This window comes from Alosa alosa, chromosome 19 (genome assembly GCF_017589495.1).
Source record: "Alosa alosa isolate M-15738 ecotype Scorff River chromosome 19, AALO_Geno_1.1, whole genome shotgun sequence".
Taxonomy (NCBI): domain Eukaryota; kingdom Metazoa; phylum Chordata; class Actinopteri; order Clupeiformes; family Clupeidae; genus Alosa; species Alosa alosa.
Window position 1 is genome coordinate 4,311,839 of NC_063207.1, and position 19,918 is coordinate 4,331,756.

The following is a 19,918-nucleotide window of genomic DNA, read 5'->3' on the forward strand; positions in this document are numbered from 1 at the left end:
AACACAACTGGACGATAATTCAGCCCAACACTAAAGTTTGTTGGACCAAAGTCGTACAATGTTTGCCCGGCTTAATAGAGTGCATACAATAATAAACCACACCGTTTCCAAAATGCATCTCCTCAGCCCACTACCAAAGAACACGCTCATGCAAACAGCGGCCGAGTGGTCATCTAAAAAAAGATGCCATCAAGTTCCTCTGGAATCACTGCACCCCAAGCGAAGACAGACATTGGTGGACTCATCTGGCTTGTCTGTGGTGGAGCTGGTGTGTGTGTGCCAGTGTGTGTGCCCGTGAGTGAGGAGCATCCCTCAGCAGCTCCGACTGGGGGTCCAGTATGTGGCAGACATGGCTGCCGGGGGTCCGTAATGAGAGGCAGCTCAGCCTCAAGGAGCTCCCCCATCAGCTACATAAATTCATGCTCGGCAGAACAACTGTATAAAAACGTTGCATCTGAAAGCAATAAAATGTGAAGGGGGGGCAGTGGGGTGGGGTGGGGGGGAGCGGCCACTCAGACTGCCCGTCTTCAAGCTCTTCAGTCGGCATGGAGGGCCTCCCGGGGCGGTTGGTGGTGGGCTTGGGGCGCCCTGTCTCGGGGAGGGGTGGGTCAGGGTGCTGGAGGGGAAGGGGAGGGGGCCCCTCAAAAGTAAATCTTTCTGGGGTACCCTTTCAACAGCTAGTTTCACAATGCGGAGCCCTAACTCCTTCCAGACCCCTGAAGGCTGAAGGGTTCTGGGGGGCGAGGAGTGTGTGTGTGTGGGGTGGGGAGGGGGTGCGGGCCCGAAAGAGCTTCCAGATGTGGGGGCTGCTTCCCCTTCTCAAACGCACAGTTCCTCCTCACTTCCTCTACATCTGGGGGTGGGGGGGGGCACAAACACCCGCGTGGCAGAGTTAAGAGAGACAGAGCCCGTCACCAGGTCACACACAAACCCCTGCTCGCTCCCCAGCTCCACACACACACACCCCCACCCACACACACACACACACACACACCCACACACACACACACACACACACACACACACACACACACACGATCAGATGAACACCATCACTCTTTCTCTCTTTCTCTCTCTCTCACACCACACTTTCTCAGCTCTTTCAGGCACGTTTGGATGAGTCACACATCACTCTCTCCATTCCTCTGGTGTTCCTCCAAAGCATCTGCTGTCATTCTGAGTGTGTGACTGAATGTGTGTGTGTGTGTGTGTGTGACTGAATGTGTGTGTGTGTGACCGGATGTGTGTGTGTGTGTGAGACTGAATGTGTGTGTGTGTGTGTGTGTCTGAATGTGTGTGTGTGTGTGTGTCTGAATGTGTGTGTGTGTGACCGGATGTGTGTGTGTGTATGAGACTGAATGTGTGTGTGTGTGTGTGTGTGTCTGAATGTGTGTGTGTGTGTGTGTGTGTGTGGCACCATCTCCCAAGCGGGGCCACCACTGGCGATGAAAAGCCTGACTCACAGACCACTCACACACTTGCACTCCGGGAACCTTATGGACCGTACGCTCCGCACTCTCCACCAGGGGAAACACTGACTCACCGTCAACAGAGAGACAGAGTGAGCGAAGGAAAAGCAGCGTCACGGCCAGATATATTTCAGTCTTCCTTTGATGTCCAGAAATCCTGCTCCTTTGCCAGCAGCCGTCAGCCGCCATCCGCCTCCATCACCTAGTTTTCCTGTAAGAGGCTCGGACAATACTCATGCAGGTTCCTCTCGGAAGCCTTTCAGTGAACACACGCAGCTTCATCCATCATTCTGCACAGTGTTTGGGGTTAACACACCTTAGCACCTAAGACTTGTGTCCCCCACACACCCGGCCAGCAGAAGTAAACACCTCTGGGCAGAGATAAACGTCCAGCGTTTGCTAAGTGCCACTGAGCACATAAAGGTTGCAATCAAGCTTGACAGTGTGATTAGGTGGGCCAATACAAGCCCTGTTGTCTAAACTTTCCAGCCTTACTGGCCAAGGACACGCAGGCTATGCTGCCATTGTGCTTAAAACACAGAGGGAGCCATAGAAGTTATTTACTTTATTTATTTAAGTTATTTATTTATTGGACTTACGTAAGATAAACAACACAGTTCTTGACAAGCATTCCTTAAACGTTTGGGAAAAGAGACCTAGCGGTAGCGTCTTTGAAGTAGAGGCCGCTAGAAGCGACAAGCATGTGTTCTCATGGAAGATCCTGAGGTTTTAGAGGTTTCACTGTGTCCTTCTGACATGCAGGAATCAAAATAGTACATTCCTAAGGAGTAGATGAGCCGAGTTATGTGTTAGAGTGGGCAGTATTAAACAGGACAAAAAGAGGCCTCACATACACACATACACACACACACACAAACACACAAACACACAAACACAGGTATAGGGAATAGAAAAGGCTTCTTGGAGTAATATGCCATAAAGGTTTGGCAGGCGTTTTACAATGGGCATTCATGTGCGGGAGAGTGAAGGTTGTGAGAGCGCGTTTGCAGCGGAGTGCAACTGACCTGAACCAGACTCCCCATCGGTTTCCACCTAAGGCCCAAGGCTGTGGCAGCAAGCGTGACGGGACGAGCTGGCCACTGATCAAATGCACCTGGCTCCGCGTGCGAGAGCCGCACGCGGTCGATCGCATCTCGAGAGCTGTCCACGCACGTAGATGGTTTTGCTCAGCAGGAGACGTCGGATGCTTTCCATCCGACGTGACGCTGACAGCGAAATCAAGAGTCAAAACACGCTGGGCGATGTGAAATCTGAAGCTCGCCATTAAGGCTGTCCGCCCGGAGGAGGACACGGATCTGGCAAGGCCGCCCTTCAGCTTTTCAGCTTTTTTGGAGAGTTCTTTTCCACAGATAAATGATATCACGCCACAAGGCTCGAGATGTAAAATAACTCAAAAGAATATGCTGCTTAGAGAAGAACCATGAGCCATGTGTGAGCCCACAGGATGATTCACAGTGCCGGCACCTGCCCCATTCACTACTCCACAGGACTTCACACACAATGGAAATCACTCGTCAAACCCAACGGCAAGAATCTGGCTCCCAGTCAAATATCTTTCTTATATTACCTTATCTATTCTCTTCCTGCTGTCTTTTCCTTCTTTCTTCCTTTCTCTTTTATCTTTTCTTTCTTTCTTTCTTTCTTTCTTTCTTTCTTTCTGCATTCTTTCTGTCTATATATCTTACTCTCTTTAACTGATTTCTTTCTCTCATGGACTTTTTTTGCTTGGTGTGAATGACACTGAAATAGGAGAGTGTTGTCAACCCCCATATTACCAGATGAGACGACAGATTGGTACTTTATGTATCCCGAGGGCAATGCAGGCATCCAGTGGCTTATTTGTTCCCTACAAGTGAACTCCGACCTGGTCTCCACTCTCCATCCCCTGCACACGCTGCCCAACAACATGCCGTTTCTCACATCGCTGGCCTATCTTCGTTTCTTGGTATTTTATGCTCCCAATGTTGTCTTCAAGGCAGCGCTGCCTGGAAGGAAGTAGGGTTAGGCATGGGTTAAGGTTAGGGTTGGGGTTAGGTTTAGGATTAGGTGCCTTTAAGTCAGCGATGGCAGCGCTGCCTGGAAGACGACGTTGGGGGCGTAAAACACCACTGAGCCCTATCTTCACCTGCCATCTTGCTCCTCAGATGTGGAGGGTGCAAAGGTCAGCGAGTGCAGACGGAGTGGATATCTCCCCTGATAAGGCCCACTCTGATTAGCCTCTTTGCGGCCGATTTCCTCCCCCACCCCTCCCCTCCGCAGCAGAACTTGTTTGGCGATGACCCAGTTCCCACGCGCAGTGTTAACGCAACGTGCAATTAAGCAACAAACAACCCCAAAGGCGCTCCGTCTACTCCAGCACGTGGTTTCCAGCGCTGACAGCTGAAGGCATTTTGATGACAACAAAACCGCTATTAGGGTTACAGTGTAACTTCCTCAAAAGCCTGCTGATAACAAAATTAATGTCATGATAAAAAGCAATTAAAGCAACACAATGCATGTTCTTTTACCTTAAAAAAAGGCTTTAAACTCATTTTGATGCTACAATGACTAAAAATATGGCAAATAAAGTCTCTGACATTGCCAATGCATGCCCGGACCAGCTGACTACTTGCACTATGTAACATTGTTGATCGGGTAGGATCATGACCCATTTAGTCAGTTCAACAAACTGGATACAGTCTAAATGATAAAGGACATTAGATATTGACACCAAGGGGCATAAATATCAATTTGTCCATCATGTTGCTTTAATGCATGTGAAATTCTCCCAACCTAGACATTTGTGCTAAACACTGTATCTTTGGCATTAAAATTCAAAAAGAAGTGCTACGATGGTAGCAGACAAGCTAAGCTGACAGCCAAAGCCAAAGTTCTCCTTCTTTTCCCCCTGGCCCTCAACAGATACCACATCAGCTCTGACTCATGACAAGGCCCACCACTGTGATGGCGGAAGTGAGCCCTTTGCAAAGGAAGGCTTTTTTTTCCCCCTTTAAAAGCACAACAGACCTTTGTGTGGACAGCCATGGACATTGTGCTGGGATGGACACCGCCTCAAGTCTAACTGGAGTTTCAAGTGTATTAGTCACACTGAGCAATTCACCTGGGGGCTATTGAGGAGGGGAAGGGGCAGTTGGGGGTGAGGTGGGGGCAACTGTTTGTTGTAGTTGCCCTCCATGATTGAGTGGCAGTGGGTCCAGCCAAAGGGCCAGATCAGACGGCCGATGGAGGGGTAATTGTTAACACATTGCCCAGGCTTCGCTGTTGAGCTAAATATTTTACCTGCAAGGAGTCGCCACATCTGTACAACTAATCAGTCTTAGTCCATGTGAGGAGGGAAATTGCATTGGGGAGAGAGGTGGGGGTGGGGTGATGTTGAGAGGGAGGGAGAGAGAAAAAAAGTCCCGTTATACAGTCTTCCGCCTCCTTCAAAGTGATCCGTGTACGATGACTATCGCAGACTTCTGTCCAAGTTTATTCAGCGTTGGAAAAAAGACCCCCCTCCCCCGTTCTAACGTTCTAACATTCTCGTAAAATGCTACAGCGCAGGCAAACGCATGATCTAAAAATGATTAAAAATCCTTATCAGTGGGGTCAATGCATACGGGCGTTATACACACACACACACACACACATTTGAGATGTGGTGTTAAGAGTGGCCCTGGAGCGGGTAGACGCATAATACGTGCTGCCACTGTGTGCTCACTAAGCAGCTGGCATCCGCCTCAGGTATGCAGCACGGGCGCTGAGACTGGCTTGCTGGCACGGGGCACGGATGCGATGCCCATCTCCCCAGGCTGATAGAGCCGCCCGATAGGGCCCTGTGCCCGACCGCAGCCCGGGCGACGGGCACAAAGACGCTTCTGTGCGCGCCAGGAACCACGGAGATGTGGATGCTGCAGGTAGCTGGCACAGACTTCATCACCTTTAGTCGCCTCCGCACTCTGCCCAACGCACTGCTTCAGCACCACTGCCCTCAGAGAGCAGATCTCCCATACTAATACAGCAGATCTAAAGCTATGTCGAGGAACAGACACAAGGCTTACTGCACACAGCTGGCCCATTCAATACAGCAGATCTAAAGCTATGCCGAGAACAGACACACAAGGCTTACTGCACAGCTGGCCCATACCACAGCAGATCTAAAGCCATGCCGAGGAACAGACACAAGGCTTACTGCACACAGCTGGCTCCATACCAATACAGCAGATCCTAAAGCTATGCCGAGGAACAGACACACAAGGCTTACTGCACAATAGCTGGCCCATACCAATGCAGCAGATCTAAAGCCATGCCGAGGAACAGACACAAGGCTTACTGCACAATAGCTGGCCCATACCACAGCAGATCTAAAGCTATGTCGAGGAACAGACACAAGGCTTACTGCACAGCTGGCCCATTCAATACAGCAGATCTAAAGCTATGTCGAGGAACAGACACAAGGTTTACTGCACACAGCTGGCTCCATACCAATACAGCAGGATCTAAAAGCTATGCGGGAACAGACACACAAGGCTTACTGCACAGCTGGCCCATTCCAATACAGCAGATCTAAAGCTATGTCGAGGAACAGACACACACAAGGCTTACTGCACAGCTGGCCCATACCAATACAGTAGATCTAAAGCTATGCGGGAACAGACACACAGGCTTACTGCACACAACTGGCCCATACCAATACAGATCTAAAGCTATGTCGAGGAACAGACACAAGGCTTACTGCACAATAGCTGGCCCATACCAATACAGCAGATCTTAAAGCTATGCCGAGAACAGACACACAAGGTTTACTGCACACAGCTGGCCCATACCAATACAGCAGATCTTAAAGCTATGCCGAGGAACAGACACAAGGCTTACTGCACAATAGCTGGCCCATACCAATACAACAGATCTAAAGCTATGCCGGTGAACAGACACACAAGGCTTACTGCACACAACTGGCCCATACCAATACAGTAGATCTAAAGCTATGTCGAGGAACAGACACAAGGCTTACTGCACAATAGCTGGCCCATACCAATACAGTAGATCTAAAGCTATGTCGAGGAACAGACACACAAGGCTTACTGCACACAACTGGCCCATACCAATACAGATCTAAAGCTATGCCGAGGAACAGACACAAGGTTTACTGCACACAGCTGGCCATACCAATACAGCAGATCTAAAGCTATGTCGAGGAACAGACACACAAGGCTTACTGCACACAGCTGGCCCATACCAACACAGCAGATCTAAAGCTATGCAGGAACAGACACACAAGGCTTACTGCACACAACTGGCCGATCTAAAAGCTATGCTTGGGAACAGACACCTGGGCTTACTGCACACAGCTATTTATACCAATACAACAGATCTAAAGCTATGCAGAACAGACACACAAGGCTTACTGCACTGGCTGGTATACCAATGCAATGAATCCTAAAGCTATGCCCGAGGAACAGACACACAAGAACACTGCACACACAGCTGGCCCATACCAATACAGCAGATCTAAAGCTATGCGAACAGACACAACAGCACACAAGGCCCATACTGCAGATCTACCCGAGGAACAGACACACAAGGCTTACCATACCAATACAGCAGATCTAAAGCTATGCCGAGGAACAGACACACAAGGCTTACTGCACAGACCAATACACAGATCAAAGGCTTACTGCACACAGCTGGCCCATACCAATACAGCAGATCTAAAGCTATGCGGGAACAGACACACAAGGCTTACTGCACACAGCTGGCCCATACCAATACAGCAGATCTAAAGCTATGCGGGAACAGACACACAAGGCTTACTGCACACAGCTGGCCCATACCAATACAGCAGATCTAAAGCTATGCCGAGGAACAGACACACAAGGCTTACTGCACACAGCTGGCCCATACCAATACAGCAGATCTAAAGCTATGCCGAGGAACAGACACACAAGGCTTACTGCACACAGCTGGCCCATACCAATACAGCAGATCTAAAGCTATGCCGAGGAACAGACACACAAGGCTTACTGCACACAGCTGGCCCATACCAATACAGCAGATCTAAAGCTATGCCGAGGAACAGACACACAAGGCTTACTGCACACAGCTGGCCCATACCAATACAGCAGATCAAAGCTATGCAAAAAGATCTGCAAAGCTATACCAATACAGCAGATCTAAAGCTATGCCGGGAACAGACACACAAGGCTTACTGCACACAGCTGGCCCATACCAATACAGCAGATCTAAAGCTATGCCGAGGAACAGACACACAAGGCTTACTGCACAGCTGGCCCATACCAATACAGCAGATCTAAAGCTATGCCGAGGAACAGACACACAAGGCTTACTGCACACAGCTGGCCCATACCAATACAGCAGATCTAAAGCTATGCCGAGGAACAGACACACAAGGCTTACTGCACACAGCTGGCCCATACCAATACAGCAGATCTAAAGCTATGCCGAGGAACAGACACACAAGGCTTACTGCACACAGCTGGCCCATACCAATACAGCAGATCTAAAGCTATGCCGGGAACAGACACACAAGGCTTACTGCACACAGCTGGCCCATACCAATACAGCAGATCTAAAGCTATGCCGAGGAACAGACACCACAAGGCTTACTGCACACAGCTGGCCCATACCAATACAGCAGATCTAAAGCTATGCCGAGGAACAGACACACAAGGCTTACTGCACACAGCTGGCCCATTCCAATACAGCAGATCTAAAGCTATGCCGAGGAACAGACACACAAGGCTTACTGCACACAGCTGGCCCATTCAATACAGCAGATCTAAAGCTATGCCGGGGAACAGACACCTGAAGGCTTACTGCACACAGCTGGCCCATACCAATACAGCAGATCTAAAGCTATGCCGAGGAACAGACACACAAGGCTTACTGCACACAGCTGGCCCATACCAATACAGCAGATCTAAAAAGCTATGCGAGGAACAGACACCTGGGCTTACTGCACACAGCTGGCCCATACCAATACAGCAGATCTAAAAGCTATGCCGGGAACAGACACACAAGGCTTACTGCACACAGCTGGCCCATACCAATACAGCAGATCTAAAGCTATGCCGAGGAACAGACACACAAGGCTTACTGCACACAGCTGGCCCATACCAATACAGCAGATCTAAAGCTATGCCGGGAAACAGACACACAAGGCTTACTGCACACAGCTGGCCCATACCAATACAGCAGATCTAAAGCTATGCCGAGGAACAGACACACAAGGCTTACTGCACACAGCTGGCCCATACCAATACAGCAGATCTAAAGCTATGCCGAGGAACAGACACACAAGCCCTAACTGAAATGAGGGGCATGAAGAAATGGAACTCAATGGGCAAAGTGTCCCGTGCTTGAACTAAAGACATCGTTAGGAGTGTGGGAGCTCGGAGCTGATCCAGTTATGTTTCAGCTTAGAATCTTGCTCTTGGTATTCAATTAGCAAAGACATATTGCCTGGTAGCAACTTAACATTAAGCTTTGGATTTTGCACACCATAATGAACTTGGGCCCATGGACTGAAACATACTGTAATGCCATTAAAGCAGAAGAAAATAGTGCTAGGACAAGTCTGTCCAGACAGTTTAAAGGATTGTTATGCAGTTTATGCTATTGTTACGTCTCTGTGTGTGTTTATTTTTGTGTTTGTTTGTTTCTCTCTGTGTCTTGTGTTTTGTTAATTTCAGACTGTCCAGCAGTGGGCTTAATTGCTGGGCCGGCACTATAAAAGGTGCTGGCAGACATCAATCGGAGGTCTCTTGGTTTTGGGGCGTTCTTGGATTCTGGGTTGGCCGCTACTACGCCACACTACTTTGCTCCACTGCTTCGCTCTGCTGCGCAAGCCATGCGCTGTGGTTTTTGGCCGTCGCTGTTGCTCCTGCCTGTTCCCCGAGTGAGAGTCGAGAAGAAGGCTGGGGATTACCTGGGTCTACTTTTGAGGCCTTTCGTCTGGGCAGCCTTGTTTTTTCGTTCGTCAATATTTTTCTTATTGTTATTTTTGTAAATAAATGTTTTTGAATTATACTTCCATTTTTGGCCGTCTCCTATCATTTGTCTATGTCCCACAACACCCCTAGACAGTGGGACGTGACACTATGTAAATATATAAATAATAACTAGGGCTGTCAAAATAACTGATTAATTTTGATTAATTAATTTGAGAAAAAATAACGGATTAAAAAAATTAGTGCAGATTAATCGATTCCATATGACCTTTGACCCCGAGCCATTCTAGTCAGTAAAAATTAGACTGTAAAATGAAGGAGAGAAGAAAATGTGCTGCCTGGATCATTGATTGGAACATTTACTTTTAAAAAACGGCCTGATGGTGTTGATAAAAAATAATGTTGAAAATAAAAGTCCTCTGCAATGAAAATGCCTTGTATGTGAAAAAAAAAAAAAAAACTTCTTCCCGAAGCACTTTTGAATTTATTTCCTCAGCATATTAGGTCATATCATAGATTATTATGGCAATTATTTGAACAGTGAAAATAATAATAAGAGTTTTTGAACTTTAATGTCACTAATGCTGATTATTCAATGATTCATTTGAATTTAAATATTTAAAATACTTTCACAGCAAAAATTATATATGCGATTAATTTAGATTAATTAATCACAGAGTATGTAATTAATTTAGATGAATTAATCACAGAGTATGTTATTAATTAGATTAATTTTTTTAATCGATTGACAGCCCTAATAATAACACATTTTATTTAAAAAGCACCTTTCATGTCACATAGTGTGTCACAAGTGACTTGGCAAATGTAAACATAGAAATATATCTCATAAAACATTAATATCACAGTAATGTCATATGTATAACCAATATAAACTATATCACATTCATAATATGCTGGCCTAAAGAGGTTACTGTTAATGTCTGCAATTAATTCACCATGCCTGATGTAATGCGGAAGTGACCTACAGACCTTTGGGGCAGTGTGGCAGAATGCTTTTTCTCTCATAGTGGTGAGGTATCTATATTTGCTATTTAAGACGGCTGAGAAGGATCAGAGTGACCAAGCAGGGGTGTAATTCAGTGGGAGCATGACTATGCAAGGCCTTGCAGTGCATGAGTAGCCTGGGAATACCCATACGACCTTTCAGCAAATTTGGGATTTGCTCTGCAGGTCAGTCTGGCCAAGAGGCCATTGAAGCCCATTTCCAATGTCTATAAAACACGGGCACGCAAATACAAATCGCTAATCCGGCATGGACATGCATTTTTTTCTTTGGAATTGAGTAAACAACTGCATTTAAAACCTTCGTTTGCAAGATTGCTACACTTTTGAAACAATTTAGTGAGTTTAATGCATCAATGTAAGTTTAATTTCACTGCTAGTTATGCCCCTGCTGGATGTAGTAAGACAATGAACCTTTTCCAGATCCACTCCCAATTGTACAATTGTGAAGGTCTGGGTGTTCCCAGGCTAGTATATGTGAGCAGCAGGATTTTAAATTGGATTGGGTATGCAGCAGGCAGCCAATGGAGCTGGATGAGCACAGGTGTTTACATAGCTGACGATAATGGACATGTGCTAGCATGGCAGTGGTATTAGCACAGCCTTCTTCAGGTCACCTGTACCTGTAGATCCCCTCCACCACAATGAGGATCTTCTTCCAGGGGCGGTGTGTTCTGGGTTGCCCGTGGATGATGGCGTCTCTCAGAAGCTTCTCCAAGCTCTGCATGTCTGGAACACACACCAAAGACTCGTCTCCCTCAGTCAAACACCATACTTCAACAGAGGTCACCGTGTTAGCATGCACCACACATCCGGATCAAGGCAACCAGCTACGAATGCCTGCCAAATTTACCTTGGACAAAAACAAAGTCACTTTCATTAAACCTCAAAGTATTAAAAATTCAGCTCCAGTTCAGCATCAATTTCGAGGGTCAGTGGCTATTAAATAGCATTTTGTGTCCAAATTGGCTGCTGAAGAGGGATCAATTGAAGCTAATGTGGATAAATAAGCAGATGGGCGTGACCTTTCAGGCGCGGTGTTGATATGCATGCCACGGCTCGCATGACAGATCAGCGAAATGAAACCAAATGTCAACCTACTGAGGGGATGTGAGACACAGACATCCATGCTGCACCTACTCTAGACAGGTTGCAATCTGTAGCCTGTGTGCGCATGTGTGTGTGTGTGCGTGTGCGTGCGTGTGTACGCACGCATGTGTGTGAGAGAGAGAGAATGTGTGTGTGAGAGAGAGAGAGAATGTGTGTGTTTCTGTGTGTGTGTTTCTGTGTGTGTGTATCAGTACTTACATACAAAAAATGCATGTGTGTGTGCATATACAGTAGTTAAGTGCAAACATGTATTTGTGTATGGGAGACACAGACACATTAGCATGCTTGCAGACACAGATTGTGTATGTGAGTGTGCGTGTGTGTATATGCATGTGTGTGTATGTGCATGTGTGTGTGTGCATGTGTGTGTGTGCATGTGTGTGTGTGTGTGCATGTGTGTGTGTGTGCATGTGTGCTTGCACAACCTGCGTTGTGTTGACTAAGCAGTTCAGCCCCAGGCTTGAGCCCCCAGCCCTGCAGTCCCTCAGGCGCTCATACTAACAAGGTCCGTCTGTCGCCATCATGGCCTTTCGGGTGCCTCAGGTTAACCCACTGCACGGCTACTGTGCCTGCAGATCCATCACATTTGCACATTTGGTTTGCATATTTGTTGGGCTTTTGCTTTTATGTTGATAGGACAGTGGAGAGAGGAAGGAAGTGAGTGTGAGAGAGAGATGGGGTGGGATCGGTAAACGACCGCAGGTCGGAATAGAATCTGGGTTCCCTTCGGCGCTGAGACCCAAATGTGGAACAGTGCTGGCGCCTGCATGACAGCTCCTCCCACATGTGCACATTTGAGTGTATGTGTGTGTGTGTGTGTGTGTGTGTGTGTGTGTGTGTGTGTGTGTGTGTGTGTGTGTGTGTTTAGAGACTCACTGTTGTGCTTGAAGACACGAATAGTGGCCCCAGACAGCCGGGCTCCCAACACCAGGGAGGCGTGGTTAAGCTCGTCACTCAGAATCAGACTGCCCTATCAGGAGACAGCAGGAAATGGATGGGTCAGGTCATCATGACTAAACAATGCAACACAGATAAACACACCTCCACACTCACAGGGGGAGAGCTAAAACATTATTCTACCGCATAAATCTATTCCAACCAACAATGAAAAACAGAGTAACTGTTTAAGATACAGAGCACTGGTGAGTATCTTTTGTTATGCTATTATGATTAAACTAGATAAAAAAGATATAATAAATATAAAAAACTGGAAAAGATTAAATACTATTTCGGTTGTGAGTTTTTTAAAGAGATTACCCTCTTCTGGTGAAGGCTCCCGTTTATGACACCTGTTGCTAAGCACCAGTTGCTCTTAAAGGACAGACTAAACTAAATTTCAACACTCGAGTGACTCCAGTGAACGCTTCTTCAAAAGACTCCTCGTAAAAACTTCATTGACCAGTAAACAAATGTCAACCCTTAACACAAACAGCAAAACTTACTGCTTGACAACCTAACAACAGCACGCATCACCTGCAGATCTGTACACAGGGGCAAATAAACATGCCACAGGGTAAATAAAAGAGGGCATAAATATGCCACGACATAAATACTCTCCCAAAAATACGACTCTGTTCTCAGATGGTTAAGATGAAAACTTGGCTCCTAAATTAGTTTATTCTCCTGACTGAGCCATTCCTGCTTTGGGGAGAAGCATTACCCCGTAGAGGAGCAGATTCAGACACCGGCTGTGATCTGGGCCACGTCTGCCCCAGAGCCGACTGCATTCTGGGAAGACGTGATAAACAATTCAGAGACGAGACTGAGCTCCTTCTAGTGTCGGCTCCCCCGAGTCCCGTCGGCTCCGGGAAGAGACGTTAATGGCGTTCGCCGTGACCCGACTGCTGCCGGCGTCTATGCAGGAAATGACTTCGCTTGGCTGCTTTCATACGGAGCAGCACGTGGGCTTTCACTGCTCCCCACCCACGTGCCTTAGCGGAGACTGGGGCGGCTACTATCGTCACAGCAGGGGGGCAACATAAACTTAAGCCTGCTGGGGTTCAGGGTCTTCAATCAATGCATATAACTTTAAGGTCACGGTCAAAAACACGTGTTATGACGGTGCTCTTGTGTCATACATTACATTCAATAACACGTGTTATGACTGTGCTCTAGTGTCATACATTATATTATATATGCTATTACAAGTATACAGCTTAATGTATATGTAACCCTGTCTCCAAACATAAAGTTCTGGTATTCGTTGTTCACTATTCATCATCTTTAATGGCTACACTTTGGCTGCTTGTTACTAAGTGACTAAGGAGGTGTGCAGACACCACTGACTGAAACACATCTGGCAAGGGTGGCATATCGACTACAACTGTTCTGATGTTTTAATGAAAGGGCCGTGTGTTTTAAGTCAAGTCGACACAGTTTGGGACTTGACCATTCAAATAAATAAACAATTGAACTGCTTTCTGATCGGGTTCAGCACAACAGCACATGTGGCATCCACACATCTGCGTTTTAAAGCCTGCATCTAAAGTTTAGCTTGTAGTCATCACAGACAACACAAACGGGAACGCAAATGGCTCTGTAAGTGAGTTTTTGCTTCATTTTAAATCACTTGATTGTAAGGCATTCTCCACACAAAGGGCTTGTGTCCTGGGACCTGGGCTCCTAAATGGCATCTCGAGCGGAATCTGGAGCGGGGCTGGAATTCAAGACTGCTCTTAATCCCTACCAGGCTCCCCGGCTGCAGCAGAGCGAGCCGCCACCGCGAGACGTCAACAGTCAACACAGAGCCGTGTTTTTCCGCAGGGGTCAGCGACGGGTCAGATGGGAGATTGCGCTGTAGCAGCGGCCTCCATTGCCTCCTGCGTGGCCTCCACGAGCTTCTGCTGGCCGCTCAGGAGGAAACAGAGTCGCGAAAAAAACAGGCTCGAGACAGTTCCTCCTTAGATTTGGATGCGTTTATCAGGTTTCTCCGTTTCCGAGCGTACACAAGGTCTTGGAGGTGAGGGCCAGACGGCAGACGCTGGGCCAAGCACACCTCAGCGACTGCTCAAGATCTCACAGCAGGGGACAAGAGATTGCACAGGGGAGCCATCTGGAGGTTTCTCTCTCTTCTTTCGGTTCCCACACATACATTCCCTCTGTTGCAACCTGGCGATTGCACCAACGTCATGTCAAGTCATGTCTTGCAGTCATGTTCCCAGACTTTACAACCGAAAAATAGTCTGGCAGAGGCAGGAGCCGCCCAAAAATAACTGTCGAAAATAAGGCCGAAACTATCAGCAGCGGTGGGGAGCTGTCAGCACGTGTGTCAACAGGGTAATCCTCCCTACCTTTCCAATGATGGCAGGTATGTTCATGGAGTTGGTTGCGAAACCCATGCCGAACGCCATGGCTGACTCCACGCCCAGAAACCTCGCCACCAACTCCTCCAGGTCCTTGTGTCTGTCCAAGTTACCTACACACACACACACCACACAGGAACTATGAGTCCATGTCTAATATGCACACACACATACACACACACACACACACACACACACACACAATATACAATATACAATATGCATCACGATACATGGGTCATCACAATACAATATACATACACATACACGTATATACACATACGCACACACATATGGAATCAATGATACATAATATACAATACAATATATAATATACATACATACACGATATACACATACGCTATCACATACAATGTCCTTTACACATATATACAAGTATAAATATACATACATTAACACACACACAATATACAATATGAATCACGATACATGGGTCATCACAATACAATATACATACACATACACGTATATACACATACGCACACACATACAATATACATACACATACAAGTATAAAGACATACACACACGTGTGCACACACACACACACACACACACACACACACACACACACACACACACACACACACACACACACACACACACACTGAGTTCATCAGCACCTCCCCTTGTGCTTCCCCTGGTTCAGTAAATCATAACATGCTCCTATCAGGCCAATCGGTGGAATGGGTGGGTTGGGGAGTGCATTCCTGGCTTTGTGTCAATTTCTTCATTAACTCAATGGCTCACTTGCTGTAAGGCTGACCTTCTAAGGGCCTTCTGGATGTGTAATGTGTGTGTTTGAGGGGGTCAATCTAGTCTGGTGTCAGTGTGGAGATGAGGGGAGTACTGTAAAATTAAACCCCTCCTGGAGGTTGGCACTCACCCATCTCCTGCCGCGTGCTGCCCACGCCCACGCCGTACTCCCGGGTGACGGCAGCGGCGGCCTCAGCGCACATGCCCGTGTTCTCAGCGAAGCCCAGGTAGTTGTAGGAGCCCATGTTGAGGACGTCCTTCACCACTCGGCCCGTGTATCTGAGCAGGAAAGCCTCTCGGTCAGACACAGAGCCATAAACAACAGACCCTTCCCGTCCGCAAAAAAAAAACGCCCGCCCCCTCGCTTCACCTCTCTGCTCCGGCTGACCTTAAGTGCTTCGCCTGGCAACACTTTATCTGCTCCTGAAGCCTGATTGGCTGCCAAGCACAGGTCATGTTGCTCTTGGATAAGGAAATAGCATTACTGAGCTATCACCTCACACAGCCACATAAACATTGGCCCAATGTCAGCTTGTAGGGGCTGCTAGTACCAGGAATCGCATCACGCCCATTGCTTTTAATCTCCAGGTTCTGCTACAAGCATCCCATTACGATGAAACTTCATTGTCCTTTTCCCAAGATGCCCACCTCGACTTTGCCTCTCGACTCCCTAAAATCTCGCCACTCCCTGCTCTGAGAGAAGACATCTGTGTTTTCTGCTCCATCTTCAGTCTCTGCGAGCATAAACAACTGGCTACTCCCCATTTACTCCTGGTTTCATTGCCTGTCCATAAAACCCCCTGACAGTTTAATCAGGCCGCCAGGAGCCAAACGTAATGCAACCATCACTGCAGCTGATTTACTCTGGGACACAGTTTCACTCAGTTTATTCCACACAGGCTTTCCAACACACTTCACACAGACAGACAGTCAAAACTGGACACCACTCCACAGCTACTGTCCTGGAGGAGCCGTCTGACGGTCTGTGGAGAGCCATGTCACTAGTGCCAATTAGATGCTACAAAGGTAGAAGTAACACATAGAAACCATATAAAGCAAAATGGGATGCTCTTACGCAGGACTTAGCTCAGCCATGCTTCTCATATACACGACGGACAGAACTATTTACTCATCTAGGAGTCAAAGTGTTTGTATGTGTTTCTTGAAATGTATCACCACCTCTGAAGTACTGCATAGGCAATGGGAAGACAGACAAATGTGTCAGAGAGCAAAGCAGGCAACCTTGGGCAGGGATGCTATTCTGCGGTTCTAATTTCCAAGACTGACAGTACTCATCTAAGAGTGCAGTAGCAGTGGTTGTAAATAGTGCAACCAGTGACTATATACTGCATCTTGCATTGGGGCTGAGGGCAAGCCTGTAGGTTGGGCAAACACAGTTCTCTAAAACATGTTCTTCAAACACTGTGTGTGATATGCAGTTGGGTAGGGGGTCAAAATGTGTCAATAACGGCGTGAAGCAATAAGGGTAACCTTGGATTTTCCAAGTCAACCTTGCTGATATAGTACATAGACTGATTGCTGGCACAACATTCTCAATGCTTATCACAAGCAGACACTTCAGACCTTTTCGTGCTCTCTGAAAGCCACAATCTGCAGTCAGTGTTATATTAGCTCTGTGTGGAAAACAGAAAGCTGCCGTTGGCACCACAGTGGGTTGAAATCTACAGTCGGCTCATGGCAGGTGATGGCTGCTGTCAACATACAATTTGTTTGTGGTATGATGGATTAACAATAAAACAATCTCCTGCCATCCTTGTATGGTTAACAAGACAAAAGGTACACAAACATTGAATGAAATGTTGCAGATGTGGAGGCCTTAATACTGGGTGCTTTGAGTTCAATCATACCAAGGCAATTTTCCCTCAAAATCATAAGTTGCAACTTACTCAAAGGTCCAGTTGTAGTCCTGAGAGATCCTCTCTATGAGGTCCACTTTGGCTCCCGGAACACTGCATATGGGCCGGTTCCAGCTGTCTCGTATCCTCATGTACAAATTTCTTGTGTAGAAGTTCTCAAAGTCTTGATAAAGTGGAACAAAGTCCTTTGACAGAGATGAGAGACAAATAAGATGGCTCAGATGCGTGCTACAATTCAACCAGCCTCCAAATTTGGTTTTAATTTAAAAAAAAAAGTGTATGGTAATGGAAAGTAGTCAAAGCCCTTTACTTTGTATTAAACTGTCAGGGCATGGGATGGGATATCTGTTCACAGAGAGCAAAAGGGCCCAGCAGTAGGATAACAGTAGGATATCCTTTCACTCAATAGAGTAGAGTCCCCCTTTCCTCTGCACCTCCCAGTGCTCTCACTACAGGATCAAACACAATGCTCAACAATTACAGCGTCCTTTGTGCTTTACGTGCAAAACTGTGTGTCCACATGGCAGAAATGTTACTCTTATCCTGTTCGTTACATGTTTCACATTTTTCAATAGTCCAGAACATGGGAATGTGTCTCTGGTTTCACCATTCTCTCGATTCTTGACATCACAGAAAACTATCGCAGGCATTTCGGATGCCGTTGCTGCCTTACTCACCTTCTGTTCTTCCCTCTCTCGGGCGATATGACATTTCTCAATCTTCCAGTCCCTCAGGAAGTCCCTCAGATAGCCAAAGATGGTGAGGATTCCGTATCCCATGTATGTAAGAACCGCCACCAACATAGGCGTTTCTTCAAATGATTCGAGGAATGGCCTGCTGTACAGACCTCCATTGGATGCTCTATGGTGAACCTGACACACATAACACGGGACAGAGGAATGCAAAAACAATGCTCAGTGAAATATGTGAGTCGACAGATAAGGTAGCCTCTACTATAAACTGACAAACTGGTGTAACTCGTCAGCTTGGCAGTTACAGTTAGAGGCCATAAAAAAAGTTTGAGTAAGACAGACAATGACATTTCACAAGACACACAAATGGGTCACATATCCCACAACATGTACATTAATATAGGGATAATGTTGAATATGTGACCTACTCCATATCAAGAGGAGTATTCAAACCCTGTGCTTCATGACCACATGTGACTAATCATGCCTCTCTCACAAATACCCTGAGATGAACAGCACTGACGCACAGTGAAGTGCAATCAGCTGGGAATCCTGGATTATAACATTAGTGTCCCTAATGCAGAGGCGAGGCACAATTGGTTGGTCTTGGTGGTTAAGATCTGCACTTTTCTGTACATTATTTCCTTTTCCTAACACTTTGCCAATGGGATGGTTAAATGATAAACAATGCTCTTTTATGTTACAAAAGTCCCTCCAGATACATCAGAGTTTCTGTTTATACAGTCAGTTGCAAATGCATGCCTTTGCAACTCTGTTAAGACCTCAGCTAAAACATCTGATGTTTACACATGTCTGTTTAAAATGTTGAGGCGTTGAATTAAGACCAAAAAAGTCCATTCTGCTCATGTGCAAAAGGCCAACAACAATGATGAATGGGGACTCCGCCGGTAGCAACACAAAACAAAGCAGATTTGTTTATGGCTGACAGCAAAACAGCAACATTCCATAGAGTTTCTCGCTAGATACATTGCCTCCATCATAACTGCAAGCTCGTATAGGCTACTGCTCAACTCGTAATAACTTCTATATTCTATATCGATTTGAGCCAAATCATGCAAGCCCATACAGATGCCACACCTAAATAGAGGAATACGATTCGCCAGAGGAAACAGATCTGATTAGTAATGTCTAACACTAATGATAACGGACAGCTTGGATTTTAAAAAGGCAAGTAACTTTCAAAGGGACCAACCATTCTTGCATCGTCAATACTGCTAGTGTTTATGTTAGCAATTCTGATGGTTAGCTAGCAATGCGGTTTAAGGCTTGTTCCAAAAAGTCTGGGACATTCATTCAGGCGACGGTTCGCCACATGATGTTCACATGCATGCTGTCTCCGAATACACACCCAACCCATCATCTTACATCATCATCATCCGTGCATATAACGTTACAGCCTCACCTTCTCTTCGAGGTAGCAGGACTTGTGGTGCTGCTGCTGATAATGGTAATGATTCTTCACAAAGCCGTTTCTGCATGGTTTCACCCCATTTGTTGTTCGATGACACACTTCTCCATTTGCCGGTTTATTCGCTGAGCTCTCGGTCATCCTTGTCTTTGACTTTAGACATACAACAACTTGCACGAAAATTCGATATGTTACTTGAGGCCGCTGACAGGACGGTTCACTTTCTTGCTATCCTGTCAACGATGAACCTGAAATGAAATTCCAGC

General features: G+C 46.6%; 1 protein-coding gene across 1 annotated transcript in view; it reads right to left on the reverse strand.

Annotated features, from left to right (window-relative positions):
- The window catches only part of sptlc2a (serine palmitoyltransferase, long chain base subunit 2a), a 28,558-nt gene extending 8,640 nt beyond the window's left edge, over nt 1–19,918 (reverse strand). The window contains exons 1-8 of the mRNA XM_048228265.1: nt 19,647–19,918; nt 18,209–18,403; nt 17,562–17,716; nt 15,785–15,933; nt 14,866–14,990; nt 12,452–12,545; nt 11,089–11,194; nt 1,544–1,662 (exon numbers count right to left, since the gene is read on the reverse strand). Coding sequence (XP_048084222.1) covers nt 1,544–1,662; nt 11,089–11,194; nt 12,452–12,545; nt 14,866–14,990; nt 15,785–15,933; nt 17,562–17,716; nt 18,209–18,403; nt 19,647–19,793 — 1,090 coding nt within the window. The 5' untranslated portion in view covers nt 19,794–19,918. The remainder of the gene's footprint in view (nt 1–1,543; nt 1,663–11,088; nt 11,195–12,451; nt 12,546–14,865; nt 14,991–15,784; nt 15,934–17,561; nt 17,717–18,208; nt 18,404–19,646) is intronic.